Source organism: Dasypus novemcinctus, chromosome 27 (assembly GCF_030445035.2).
Source record: "Dasypus novemcinctus isolate mDasNov1 chromosome 27, mDasNov1.1.hap2, whole genome shotgun sequence".
NCBI classification, from domain to species: Eukaryota; Metazoa; Chordata; class Mammalia; order Cingulata; family Dasypodidae; genus Dasypus; species Dasypus novemcinctus.
The window spans coordinates 13858705-13874168 of NC_080699.1; the positions used below are offsets into that span (position 1 = coordinate 13858705).

General features: G+C 40.8%; 1 protein-coding gene across 1 annotated transcript in view; it reads left to right on the forward strand.

The window, feature by feature from the left end:
* The first annotated feature begins 3221 nt into the window (after positions 1–3221).
* CUL5 (cullin 5) overlaps positions 3222–15464 on the forward strand; it is an 85831-nt gene continuing 73588 nt past the window's right edge. The window contains exon 1 of the mRNA XM_004470849.5: positions 3222–3724. Within this exon, the coding sequence (XP_004470906.1) occupies positions 3701–3724 (24 nt within the window). The 5' untranslated portion in view covers positions 3222–3700. The remainder of the gene's footprint in view (positions 3725–15464) is intronic.

The window sequence follows — 15464 nt, forward strand, 5'->3', positions numbered from 1 at the left end:
TTTATTTATTTAATTCCCCCCCTCCCCTGGTTGTCTGTTCTTGGTGTCTATTTGCTGCGTCTTGTTTCTTTGTCCGCTTCTGTTGTCGTCAGCGGCACGGGAAGTGTGGGCGGCGCCATTCCTGGGCAGGCTGCACTTTCTTTTCACGCTGGGCGGCTTTCCTCACGGGCGCACTCCTTGCGCGTGGGGCTCCCCCACGCGGGGGACACCCTTGCGTGGCACGGCACTCCTTGCGCGCATCAGCACTGCACGTGGGCCAGCTCCACACGGGTCAAGGAGGCCCGGGGTTTGAACCGCGGACCTCCCATATGGTAGACGGACGCCCTAACCACTGGGCCAAAGTCCGTTTCCCCATACACATAATTCAACACTGTTAATTTCACTCACAATAATTGCTATCATCATCTCTATCCATTTCCAAACATTTCCAATCAACCTAATTAAAAATTCTGCACAAATCAAGCATCAGCTTTCCATTCTCTATCCTCATTCTACCTCTTGGTTACCCATATTCTAGATTTTAACTCCATGAGTTTGCTTATTATAATTAGTTTATGTTAGTGAGATCATACAATATTTGTCCTATTATGTCTGGCTAATTTCACTGCACATAATGTCCTCAAGGTTCATCCATGTTGTCACATGCATCAAGACTTCATTTCTTTTTGCAGCTGAATACTATTCCATCATATGTATATACCACATTTTGTTTATCCATTGACTAAGACTTGGGTTGATATACCACATTTTGTTTATCCATTGACTAAGACTTGGGTTGTTTCCATCTTTTAGCAATTGTGAATGTGGCTATGAACATCAGTGTGAAAATGTCTGTTCATGTCACTGCTTTCAGTTCTTCTGGGTATGTACCCAGTAGCAGGATTGCAGGATCATATGGCAATTCTTTACTTAGCTAAGGAGGCCAACTTTTGGTTGTATTCCTTTTACCACATGAATTTTGGACTGTGCTATATTCTCTATTTTTTTAAAAAGTATATTAAAATATGATTTTACTGGGAAGCAGATTTGGCTCAGCAGATAGAGCATCTGCCTACCACATGGGAGGTTCAGGATTCAAACCCAGGGCCTCCTGACCTGTGTGATGAGCTGACCCATGCACAGTGCTGATGCGTGCAAGGAGTGCCGTGTCATGCAGGGGTGTTCCCTGCATAGGGGAGCCCCATGCTCAAGGAGTGTGCCCTGTAAGGAGAGCCGCCCAGCGTGAAAAAAGTGCAGCCTGCCCAGGAGTGGCACTGGACACACGGGGAGCTGACGCAACAAGATGACACAACAGAAAGAGACACAGATTTCTGGTGACACTGACAAGAATATAAGCCAACACAGAAGAACACACAGTGAATGGACACAGAAGCAGACAATTGGGGGGGGGGCAGCAGCGAAGGGGAGAGAAATAAATAAAAAATAAATCTTTAAAACAATACATATGATTTTACTAATTTTATAATAATTGGCCATGGAATCTAAATTGGATGAGGAGGAAAGTGAAAACAGGAGGAGATGACAGACTGAGGAAGTAGGGTGGAGGTGGGGATTATCAATGGAATGTCGAATTAATTGAGGTCAAAGATTTGTAGCAGTGGGGTTACCAGAACAAACAAGTTGGAAAAATACAGTATCCTGTTTAGACAGTGTGATGTTTGAAATTGAGTTTTCAAAAGTGGTTCTAAGGTTCAGAATGTGATCATGGGAATGGATGTCTTGGGTGGATTGGGGTTAGGAGACTGGTCTCTCTCCCGACCGTATTCTCTCATGTGCACATTTTATTTTTTCCTTTACAGCATTGACCACTACTCCAATTAGGTAAAATTTGATTTGCACAATTATGCTTAATATCTGGCTCCCTTACTAGACTATAAACTCCAAGAGGGATCTTTTCTGTCTTTTGTATTTCCACTGCCTAGTGCACAAGTTACTCACAAGTACTAAATACTTAATTGGACTCTTTAAGTATGGTCATTAATTAGTTCAATTGTTAAACCACAGTGTGTTACCTAACTTCTTTTTTTTAGGGTGTGTAGAGTTCTAATAATCTAACCTAAGCCTTAACATTTTAAATTAAGCAGTGGAGTTGGACTAGGCTTGAGGATAACCGAGTTTTAATGGAAGAGGCAAACATAGTTACATAAAGTTTATTCTGGACTATGCCTTTTTTGTGAGGCCAACAAAGTGACCTCAGTCAGATCATCTCTCTGAGCCTCGATTTTCTCATCTGTAGAAAGGTGACCGCTAAGCGTGCTCCTCATGTTAACATTCTGCTGGGACATTATAGTCACAGTGGCTCTGAGTTCTTGTTCTTCCACTTAGTAACTACTTAACTTTGACTAGGTTACTCTCTATTGACTCATTTGAAGCAAATGAGATATTACAAAAGGCTCGTAAATGACCTCCCAGCTTCTATTCATGCAGAGTAGTCTGTGTGATGATGTGTTAAGATAAGAATTAGGTCATGCCATTGCTCTGTTCAAAACCCAGTAATGATTCCCCATCTCAGTTAGAATAAAAGCCAGTCTTTCCAGTGGCTTACAAGGTCCTATATAATCTTACTGCTTAACTTGCTCTCTCTGCTCTGGATACATTGACCTGTTCCTTGCATACTCTGGGCAAACTTCCACCTCAGGTGCATTTCCCTGCTTTTCCCTATGGAATAGTCTCCCACATATGGCACTGCCTGCTCTCTCATCTCCGTGAAGTCTTTGCTCAAATGCCCTCTTCTCAGTGAGAACAGGGAACACTCCATTTAAAATTGCAAATGTCAAATCTTTTCTCTGCTGTACTCCATAGCTCTTATTTATTTCCAACATATTAACGTATGAATGCATACTGTTTGTACAATTCCAGCTATGTTGTAGGTTCTCTATATAAACTACATTCTCTCCCCTTGGCCAGCGGTTTGTGATCTGAGGGGACAGAGTTTGGGGGCTTATGTTTTAGTGTCTTCTAGGTTAGGGTTATGAAATCCAAGGTTCATATTCATTCCCTCAACAATCTTTCACAGAATATCTAAGTGCCAGGCACTCAATAGGAACAGCTATCACTTCTGTGCACTTTATTCGTGCATTCATTGAACAAGTATTTACTGGACGCCTTCTACGTGCCAGTCCTTACCGAAGACAGTTGGAAGCGTTTCGAGCGAATGTACTTCCCTGAGGGATGAAGGAAAACGTCGGATCCCGCCGGCAGAGGACGTGCTCGCGTCCTCTACGCCGCCTCCCGCCCCCCGCCGAGGCTCCCACTCTCCCACGCTCGCTCCCGAGCGCGCCCCCGCCCGCCGCATCACGTGACAGAGCCGCGGACCCGGAGCTGCCAGGCCTCAGCCTCGCTAAATTCGTTGACGGCGGCCGCGGCCGGTGTGAAGCTCGGAGGCTGGTCCGGAGGCGCGGGGGAGGCTCGAGGGGCCGATGCTTCCTCCTTCACTTCAGGTCGGCTCCCGTCACCCGCTCCCCAGTCACCTTTCGGATCTCCCCGAGTGTTTGCATGAGCTCTTCCGTGTGGGGAAGCTCCGGTGACCATGTAGGGGGAACGAGTGAGGAAGCCTCCGGGGCCTGGGACGAGGCCAGCTCCCGGTACGCCACGCCCGCGCCCTCCACCGCCCCGGTGGGAACTGCGGCCTCCGGTTGTGCCCGGCCTCGCAGCGCCACGAAATCTCGCGGCGTCTCGCGAGTTTTTAAGTTGAAGGAACATGGCGACGTCTAATCTGTTAAAGGTAAGACCCTCGCTCCATTCTGGGTTTTACTCCGTGACCACTGGGATTAGCCATTCGGAAACGGCTCGGTTCCGGGTCGGCGGCGAAATGTGGGAGTGTTCAGGGGTTGTCCCCGGGAAGGGAGGCCGCGGCAGCTGCCGCGGAGGAGCGGAACGCGGGTGTCCGGCCTTGGGGTCCAGCGGCTCTGGTGGTCTCTCGCGCTGGTTGCCGGCGGTGTGAGAGGCCCGGCCGGGGGCTGGCGGGCAGCGGTGCTTTCAAGGGACCGGCTCTGGCCGGATGGGAGCGGCGAATGGTCGTGCTGTGCTCCGAAGGAGTGGGCCTTTAGTCCCCTTGGGGGAGATCTCAGTTTCTTCCGAAGCCAGGGTCCAAGATGCATGAAAGGAAAATGCAGGAAATTGCCGCCGAATAGGTTTCAATGACTTGACCCCCTCTCTCCTCGATTTCTTCAATTTCTGTTCTCATTCTGTCTGCATGAAATTCCAAGTCAGATCCAGCAGTGCTTCCCACCCCAGCTCCTTCCTTCTTTTTCTGCATGCTACCCTTTCCCTCCTGCCCCATCCTCCTCAATTCCTGAGTTTATATTTTTCCCTTTTTGCTTTGGGAACCTGCTTCCCACTCCCACCCCCACCCTGTTACAGCACACAACCAGATGACAACTGATGAAGTGTCGTTTTATGGCTCAGGAAAGTTACCTTTTCAAAGAAAATCTTAAAGTTAGTTTTCTGTATTTGGGATAGCAGGTGAAATGTAGGCCCACATTTCTACCCTCAGTTAAAAAGTTTGGAGGAGACTGAGGAAGACATAATACTAGTCTGTATGTGCTTGTGTTTCAGAAGGAACCATTTGCCTTGAAAGTATTGACTGAAAGGGGGCTAGTGATCAGCTCACGGAAAATAAATGCATAGGATGAGCTCTTTCTCCCTCAGATAAATCACTGTGCCTTCAGGCAGTGTAGATGCAGAATGGGAAATATTAAAATATACTGGAACTTCATCATGTCTTCTTTGCACCACTGATATTAACTGTCTAATAGGCGGGAGTGTCTTATAAAATGAAGATATAGTTTCACTAATTTAAGCGGTAATGTATCGTTTTTTCAAAAGGGTAAGGAAGGACCTAAAGCTAGACTGCCTGAAAATCTGCCTCTTAAAACTGTGTGACTGGGTAAATTTCTTAATCTCTCTTTGCCTGAGTTTCATCATTAGCAAAATGGGATAATCAATAGCACCTATATCCTGGGATTTCCATGAGAAGATTGAGTTACTATACTTAAAAATACTTGAAACAGTGCCTGGCGCTTAACTAGTACACAGTACATATAAATTAGTAGAATTACTACTCTACGTTTCCCTAAGAACTAAATCATGGGAATTGAGTAACTCATCTTGTGCTACTTTTTAATAACAGAAGTATAGCTAAATTCTAATGTCTAGAAAGACATTACTAATTGAAAATTGAAATGTGTTTAAGAAATAATTGAGTTGTGATTCCTTGTGAAGTTTTGACTTGTTGATTACAAGGGTATAAGGCAAAGTCTTTTTTCCCTTCAGAATTATTTTTCAGAAAAGAGCAAATCACCTTATTCTACTCCAAACAAAGCTTTCCGAAGTATTGTTTGGAAGAGATAGCAATCCGAAGCTACTCAAGTCATTGTCATTAAGTGTTTACCTTGTAGAGATTATGAATGTACGTGTGTAGGACATAACCTATAGAATTTAAAAGTTGGTAATGTATGAAAATGGGCACTTTGGTTTAGGTTAACAAGATCACAAGGAGTCAAAAAGTGCTTTAACTCAATAAATAATGCCAAAGATATATTGGAAATGTTTCATTAAAATTGTTTTGTGAAATGTTGAGGAGGAGGAAAGCAGAATTTCTAAGTGAAAATTATTTTAAATAGAATCTGATTTTACACATGTATAATTAATATAATAGACATTTGATTCTTTCGTCTGTATCCCCAAAAATTTACATATTCAAGTAAAACAAAAAATTTTTGTTTTTTGCTGTCATTGGGAAGAATTACCTTATCTTCATACATTGAAAAGGTGCTAATTTTAAAGTGGGATGACTGAGAAGTTTGTCTTGGAGGAAAATAATGAGGCCTTGCCATGGTTGATCCATGACATAATTAATTCTTAGGATACACTTATATTCAGGACTGGTGGTACCTGGAATAGAGACACTGCTAGCTGGGGAGTGGCCAAATTAGCCTCATTTCCTAGATATTGTGTAATTAAATTTCAGCGGAGCATATTTGACAAAATGATCATGTTCTTATGGTCAAGATGGAGAAATATGGCCTAGATGGGAATACCTTTATAGAATTTGATTACCAGTTAAATAACTACCTGCAGAATGACAAGAAATAAATCACAGTCACCCTCAAGAGAGGCTGTCCTACTGAAAGAATCTGGCCTTACCATGCAGAATTTGAAGAGAAAACTGATATTTTATGAAAGATAATATTCAATACTTTACTAATATGAAACTTACAAGTTAGGATCCCATGTTATAAAAACCACCTACTTGTTTAGTATTAGAATATGATTGTAATAGTTTTATTCTCTGTTTATAGCGAGTGGATTATTAGTGATTTTTGGAAATCTTTTGGTTATACAAAGAATTGTCTTGTACATTTTGACACATACAATAATCAACTACTGTGGGGGGTTATAGTTTCAAAAATCTTTTGCATATTACTACTTTATTTTTGTTTTCCTAACCTCTCCAAGTGCAACTCTAGAATATCTGTGTGAATCTGATCATTTTATTTTCTGCTTTAAATGATTTTTAATATATAAATCTACTCGTTCTTTATTTTTGCATTGCAGAAGTATCTGGACGATCAGTGCTCATTTTCTTCATTTCCAGTTGATTATCCTAGTCTAAACAGTCATATTTAAACCTTCCCCCCTCCCCGCCCCCCCAACCTCCCAGCCTCAACCCTCTTAATTCTTAGCAGTTTACTTTATCCAGATATGAAGTGCCCTTTACCACCTTAGTCAATGCCACAATTTTTTTTTTCTAGTTTCACCTATATTCTCCTTTCCAAACCACCTGCAAAATCACTTCTGCCCGTTCTTGTGTAGCCTTTATTTTCTGTCCAGGACTTGTCACCTCTTCTTTTATTTTCAGTCTCTTTTCTCTTCACTCCTGTGCCTGTAAGAAAGTTGATATCTCCTTATATAAATTCAACCTATCTTTGCTTCTGCTTCAAATCTCTGCTCTTTTCTCTCTTTCCATTCATTATCACAGTTCCTAGAAAAGCAGCCCCTATTTGCTGTTTTTATGATTCTTTACCACTTTTCTTAATTTACTGTGATCTCCCTCCCCCCCCATTATAGTAAAGCTGTTGGTCTTAATTGCACTAGCAACCTCTTGATTGCCAAATGAGATTCTTCTCTGATGCAGTCATTTTTTTTCTTCTGATATTGCTGACCACTTCCTCTGTTTCTCTTTTGATTTTTATGACGTTATTCTATACTTGTTCTCCTGTCTCTCAAATCTCTTGTGTTTTTCACTGACCTGCTTTGTGCATCCTTCATCCCCCTTATAATTATTTTTCAAGATTTGATCTTCAGCCCTTTTCTATTTGTACTCCCCCCCCCCCCCCACCAAGGACAGTGTTATTGCCCAGGATTTCACCATTCTACTCTATTCTATTCTATTCTATTTATTTATTTACTTATTTATTTATTTTGCAGTTCTGGGGGTCTGGGGTTGAACCTGGGACCTTGTATGTGGGATGCCACATCAGCTTCCCTGAGTTGGTTTTTTCATTTGTGTTGCTTGTTTTTGTTTTTTCAGGAGGCACGGGGAACTGAACCCAGGACCTCTCACATGGGAGGTGGGCACGTTCAGCCACATCTGTTTCCACTGTTTTAATTTTTAACTCTGATCTGAGCTCTAGACTAAACACAGATCTGACTGTATCACTTTTCTGCTCAGATACTTTTGATGGTTCATTCTCTGAGATCTTCACAACTTGATCTTCTCCCTAATAACCAACTCTTGTTTTCTCTCTCTCTCTTACATATACACACATCCTTACCCCTACCTGGATGTTTACTTGTTGGTTCTCTAGCTTGCCAAGGTCTTCAAGACTCTGTGTTTACTGTTTCTTTTGCCAGCAATGCCCCTCACACCACCCCTCAATATTTGCCTGTTAAAATCCAATTTATCCATCAAGACCCATCCCAAATAGCTCCTTTCTTCTTAGTGCTCTCCTTTGGAATTGTTGCCTATTCTGCCCAACCATAGCACGGTATCAGATTCTTTTAGCACTTATATTGTGCTTTATGTATTTGTTACAGGATCTCTTTACATATCTAACTCCCTTTCTGGATTTAAACCCTGTTAATGCTGGGACCTGATTTTTTATCAGTCTTTTGATCCTGCCTAGACTCATGTTACTCATGGTAGGTGCTCTGTAAATGAGAGATAATTAATTAAAAGGAGAAGTCTAGTGCAGTAATGCATGTAGATGCTTAGAAGAGTGTTGATTGGTTAAAAGAAGTTTCTGGTTTAATTCTCTTCCTAATTAGATATAGAAAGAGGGAGAGAGAGAAGGGGAGAGGGATAAAACCAGCCCATCAAGAGAATCCTAAACTTTCAGCTGAAATAGAAAGTTTGTTACTTTTCTCAGTGGAAAAGTTTTTGAGAGGAAGGAAGATGGAAACAAATGAGTAATTCACATTGTATGTAGAATTTATTCATTATTAAAATAATTTGATTAGATACCTCGGTGCAGGAAACCGTGAAAGGTTACAAAGGTGTGTAAAATAATGGCCATGTTCTTTGGGAATTTACCATATACTGAAGGAAATAAAAAGGTACTGATGATTTACTGAAAGGCAAGAAATTAAGGAATGTTACCATTTGCTGTAAGGTCTTCTCAAAGGAAGGATACTACTTCTGATGGGATGTTCAAGAAAGTTTTATGCAATAAGCCTGGATTTTGGAAAATGGGTAGAATTTTTATAGTTGTAATTAGGAGAAAATATGCTAAGTGTAGGGAATGAAGAGTAAATAATTTTGGCTGCACTGTAGGCCAGACTGCATGTAGCATTGTATTCTGTATGAATGGTGCTCCTTGGAATTGTGCAGTACAGTAGTCCAGACTACAGGAAAAGAGTAGGAGATAAGAGTACCAAGGGAAATGGGGTCAGATTGTGAATAGCCTTCAGTGCTAGGCAAGGAAATTTGAAATAAAATTCCTTATAGAATGGATAATATTTGAAAAATATGTGTGTAAAGATATTATCAAGCCCTCTATTTATTTAAATGCAATATATACATATTTTATTAGAGAAGTTGTAAGCAAAACAATCATGTGTAATGTGCAGAATTCCAATACATTATTCCTCCATACCCTACATTGTTCTGGAACATTTGTTACAGATTGTGAAAGAACATGATCAGACTGTTAATCTAACTATGGTCCATAACATATGCTCCGTATATTTTTCCATACATTCCCTTTTATCAACACTGTGTATTAGTATTGTATATTTGTTATGGGTTTTTTTTTAAGATTTATTTTATTTTATTTTCTCCCTTCCCCTCCCCATTGTCTGCTCTCTGTGTCCATTTGCTTGTGTTCTTCTGCGTCCGCTTTGCATTACCCAGCAGCACTGGGGGACTGTGTCTCTTTTTTGTTGCATCATATTGCTATGTCAGCTCTCTGTGTGTGCAGTGCCATTCTTGGGCGGTTTGTGCTTTTTTCACGCAGGGTGGCTCTCCTTGCGGGGCACACTCCTTGCACGTGGGGCACCCCTACACGGGGGCGCCCCTGCATGGTACTGCATTCCTTGTGCATGGCAGCACTACGCGTGGGCCAGCTTACCACACAGGTAAGGAGGCCCTGGGGATTGAACCCTGGACCCTCCATATGGTAGACGGATACTCTTATCAGTTGAGCCACATCCGCTTACCCATTTGTTATAGTTCTTGAGAAAACACTCTCATACTTGCATTAACCATAGTCCATCCTCCATCACATGGTTCACTATGTTATACTGTCCCATGCCTAGTACATTCTATTAAAAGTATACATTAAAAGGCTCTCACTTTCATCACAGAATTGTGCAGTCGTTGCCCCAGTGAACCTTTGAATGTTTTCCTAAGTCCAAAAGAAAAAAATCCCATATCCCATTATTGACTTTTAACACTAATCCCACAGTACCTTCTTTGACATTGATACAAGAGCATTACAAAATTGCTGTTAACTGTAGTCCATAAATTACATTAATTGTATTTTCCCCATGCATCACCATACTCTTATCACCTTGTAATAGTGATGTAGATTTGTTCTAGTTCATAGAACATTTTTGTACTTGTACTGTTTTTTTTTAAAGATTTATTTATTTCTCTCCCCTCAACCCCCCCCCCCCCCGGTTGTCTGCTCTCTTGTGTCCATTAGCTGTGTGTTCATCTATGTCTACTTACGTTCTTGGTGGCACTGGGAATCTGTGTCTCTTCTTGTTGAGTCATCTTGTTGTGTCAGCTCTCAATGTGTGCGGTGCCACTCCTGGGCAGGCTGTGCTTTTTTCACGCAGGGCGGCTCTCCTTGTGGGGCGCAATAAAAATAACTAAAAGTGTCAAAAGAGTGGTGAAAATAAAATATGACAGATGAAACTCAAACAGGAATAAACTTAACCAATGATGTAAAGTCCTTATATTCAGAAAACTGCAACTCATTGTTAAAAGAAATCAAAAAAGCCCTAAATAACTGGAAGAACATTTCTTGACTCCCTGCGTGTGGGGCTCCTCTACACAGGGGACACCCCTGCGTGGCATGGCACTCCTTGCATGCGGTAGCACTGAGTGCGGGCCAGCTTACCACATGGGCCAGGAAGCCCTGGGTTCGAACTCTGGACTTCCTATAAGGTAGGTGGACGCTTTATCAGTTGAGCCATGTCTGCTTCCCTATTTGTACCATTAACCACAATCCTTATCCACCCTTGGGTTCAGTATGTTATTCAATCCCTAGAGTATTCTCTAGCTTTCTTTCAATTGACATTTATGTCCCTAGATTGGCATTTACAATCCCATTTATAAACCCGCCTTGTTAGTTACACTCACTATAATGTGTTACCATCAATTCTATCCATTTCCATACTTTTACAGTTAAGCTAATTAAAAATTCTATGCACATTAAGCATCAGTACCCCTTCTCAGTCTTCATCCTATCTCCTAGTAACCTGTAGTCTAGGTTTTAACTCCATGTGTTTATTCTTCTTAAGCCCTCAATTTATTTTTGGCTCTTAACACATAAAACCTGTTATTCATTACCTCTGTTTTGTGTGTATTCAAAATCTGATTTTGGGCAGGGGTGGAGGGGGTGGCCATGAATCAGGGGCATTTGTGCTAATGGCATCTTGTTCATTGAAACCATTGAACAGACGCCATTAAGTTTGTGAAAAATAAGTTCATTCATCCAACAAGTGTTTACTGAGCACTTTCTAGTTTTAGCTAGATAATGGTGAGCTAGGCAGACAGATTCCTTGTGGAATTTATATTTTTGGGGGGAGAAAGGCAATAGACATAAAACCATATCAGTACATATTATCAGTATGTAAAATGCTGTGAGGAAAAAGAGTCACTGTAAAGGATGGAGAGTGATAGGTGGTGTTATTTTTGACAGGGTGGTCAGGGAATGCTTCTGAGGAGATATTTGATGAGAATGGAGCAAGGGACCAAGCCACGCACCTATTTTGAAGAGTTTCCAGGTAGGGGGAACAACTGGTGCCTTCGTTGAGTTAGGAACATGATTGGCAAGGAGTATGGGTGTGATGCCAAGATTTGAATGTTGGCAATAAATGCGGTTAAGATCCACAACTGGATCATTCTGTTTAATAAATCCATTAAACCTAAACTAGAGCCTCATTAAACCTGCTTTGTCAGGTTTTTCATTTGGTTGGTTCATTTGCAATTGCCTTTTTGAAAAATGGATATCTAAGAGGGATATTAACTTTAGGGCTGTCTTCATTTACTTGTGTCCTGCCCTAGAAACATGGGTTACATTAGACACAGCCTACAGAGAAGACTAATTCAGAAGTGTGTATGTTGGCCATGGAAAGGGGTGTGAGTAGGAGTAATGGACTAAATCAGTAACTGTGTAACTTGTGATAAATGTTAGTGTGTGGGAAGTGGACTTGGCCTAGTGGATAGGGCGTCCGTCTACCACATGGGAGGTCCGCGGTTCAAACCCCAGGCGTCCTTGACCCGTGTGGAGCTGGCCCAAGCGCAGTGCTGATGTGTGCAAGGAGTGCCATGCCACACAGGGGTGTCCCCCGCGCAGGGGAGGCTGTAGGCTGTGCCTCCCCGTAAGGAGAGCCGCCCAGCTTGAAAGAAAGTGCAGCCTGCCCAGGAATGGTGCTGCACACATGGAGAGTTGACTCAACAAGATGATGCAACCAAAAGAAACATAGATTCCCGTGCTGCTGACAACAACAGAAGTAGACAAAAAGAAGGACATGCAGCAAATGGACACAGAGAATAGACAACTTGGGGGGAGAGAGAAATAAATAAAAATAAATCTTTAAAAAATATGTTATTGTGGGAATCTTTCATATTCTCTGGAAATAAATGGGTGAGCAGTTACCATAATGTAAAGGTGATGTGTGTTAATTAAAGCTGCTAAAGGAAGTTATAGTTGAGGGTAAATTTAGGAGATCAGTCATTTATCAAATAAAGGAGGGAAATTTTACTTCTGGAGGGTATCTAGAGGACATTAGACATCTATTTGGTGAAGAGGGAAGAAGGGTGGAGAAAGGATGGACAAGGACAGGTTTTTCTTGCTAGATAGTTTGCCTAGGGTCCTAGTGAACTGATTAGTGTTACTAAAAATGCCTGCCTCTTGCCTAAGGTAAATTGGTGCCCGATGTACTCTGTTAAAGCAGGGTAAAGGTCAGGTTAAAACATTGGTCATAATACATGGATAATACATAATACATGTAAGTATTATCAAGGTAATTAATTGATTTGTGTAACTGGGGTTTATTCGTTCCACAAATACTTGATAACCTACTGTGTGCTAGATACTATTCTAAGCATCAGTAGTAATACACATAGTGACTGACAGACAAGATCATCAGTGTTTGGAACTTATGTTCTAATGGATAAAGACTGACACCAAAGAAGTAAATAATGAACAGAATAGGTTTTGTTAGTACTTAGGGCTGTGACAAAAACAATTATAATAGAGAGTGTTTGGAAGGTGGGGACACTATTTTACTTATTTACAACAGAAAATTATTTTTCATCAAAGATTGCTTTCTGCTATATTCTATAAATTTTTCTTTTCAACCACTTGACCTTTTAGCCAGATTCCATAGCTTTCTGGTCTTTTCCAAGAGATTAAAAAGCCCTGTTTAGTTGTTCACATGCCAATCAAAGCATCCCTTTCACCAGCTGAGGACCTTGGTTCTGGGATATGCAGAGATTAATGGGGGAAGGGCATTTTCTTAGATTGGTTTTACAAGACTTCTCTGAGGAGAGGTCTTGAGGTAGAGTGGTGGGTGTGGTATATTTGAGGAACACCTAAAAGGTTACTGTGGCTCATCAGTAATATGGTGAGAATTGCCAGTATTCAAATATATACTGTGGTTTTGTGGTTCTTAGGGTTAATGGGATTGCATATGGTTTAAAAATAACATAAGTGGGAGCACTGGTGGCTAATAGACTGTGTGGGAGCCCAGGCATTCAAATAGCTAACCTCATAATTTACATGAAAAATCTAAAATCTGAAAATTGGGTTCGTTTTTAAAGTTATTAGTGTGCCATTATTAGGTATAATCCATAATCAATAGATTGGAGCTTCACAGAGGGAATAAATATAAGTTTTAAAAAATTAAAAACTCCTATTGTATGGTGTATAAATATATCTCAGTAAAACTGCTTAAAAAAACTAAACTCCTTATGTTGTGATCAATATGTTATGGACTTGAAAGAATATAGGTAACAATAATTACCGTAATTGTGTAGATGTTATTTCTTTTTATTGTAGTAATATATATATTTATATAACAAAATTTTGTGATCATACCATTTTCAAGTATACTATGGCATTAATTATTTTTATAATGTTGTGCTACCATCACCACTTTCCATCACTAAAGTTTTTTCATCACCCCAAACTCTCTACCCTGTGAGTAACTCCCTATTCCTCCTTCCCTCAATCCCTGGTAACCTCTAATCTACTTTCTGTCTCTGTGAATTTGTTTATTCTAGATATTTAATATAAGTGGAATCATACAATATTTGTACTTTTGTGTCTGGCTTATTTCACTTAGTATTATATAGTAAAGATTCATCCATGTTGTAGCATGTATCAGAACATCATTCCTTTTTATGACTGATTAGTATTCCATTGTACAGATATGCCACATTTCCTTTATCCATTTATCTGTTGGTAGGCACTGGGTTGTTTCTACCCTTTGTCTCTTGTCTAATGCCTTTGTGAACATTGGTGTACAAGTATCTGAGTCCAAGCCTTCAATTATTTGGGAGCATTTACCCAAGATTGAAATTGCTGGGCCATACAGTAATTCTTTGTTTAACTGAGGAACTGCCAAACTGTTTTCTATAGTGGCTGCACCATTTTACATTCCCACTATATTAGTCAGCCAAAGGGGTGCTGATGCAAAATATCAGAAATTGGTTGGTTTTTATAAAGGGTATTTATTTGGGGTAGAAGCGTAGACTTACCAGGCCGTGAAGTGTAACTTACTTTCTTCACCAAAGTCTTTTGCCACGTGTTGGAGCAAGAAGGCTGCCAACGTCTGCTAGGGTTCAGACTTCCTGGTTCTTCTCTTCCTGGCACTCATTTCTCTCCAGGCTCAGCCTCCTCTCAGCTCCAGGCTCTCTAGGCTTCGCCTATCTCCACAAGGCCAAATGTAGATTATCAGGTGACTTCTCTCACTTTCTCCCTCCCTCCCCCTCCCTGGGGCTCAGTTCTCTTTGGACTGCTCTGCTCTTCTGTGTGCTTAACTTTCCATGCTCCAGCATCAACACTCCAACAGCAAAACTCCAACTCTGTCCTTTGCCATGTCTTTTATCTTTGAGTCCCAATCCACCAAGGGGCGGGGACTCATCCTACTGATGTGGCCCAATCAAAGCCCTAATTGTAATGTAATCATGCTCAGGTACAGACCAGTTTACAAACATAATCCAGTATCTATTTTTTTAATCCATGAATCATATCAAACCTCTACACCCACCAACAATGCGTGAGAGTTCTAGTTTTTCCGCATCCTTGACAACATTTTCCATTTTTAAAATAATTATCTAAGTGGGTCTGAAGTGGTATCTCCTCTTGATTTTGGTTTGTATTTCCGTAATGGCTAATGATGTTGAGCATCTCTTCATGTGCTTAATAGCCATTTGTATATCTTCTTTGGAGAAATGTCTATTCAAGTCTTTTGCTCATTTTTAATTGGGTTGTTTGTCTTTTTGTTGTTGAGTTTAGGAGTTCTTTATATATTTTGGATATTCAGTCCTTATCAGATGTATGGTTTCCAAATATTCTCTTCAGTTCTGTAGGTTGTCTTTTCACTTTACTGATAGTGTACTTTGAGGCACAAAATATTTTATTTTGATGAAATCCACTTTATCTGTTTTTTCATTTGTTGCTTTATGCTTTTGATGTCGTATCTAAGAATCCACTGTGTACTACAAAGTCCTTAAGGTTTTCTCCTAAGAGATTTGTGAATTTAACTCTTACATTTAGGTCGGT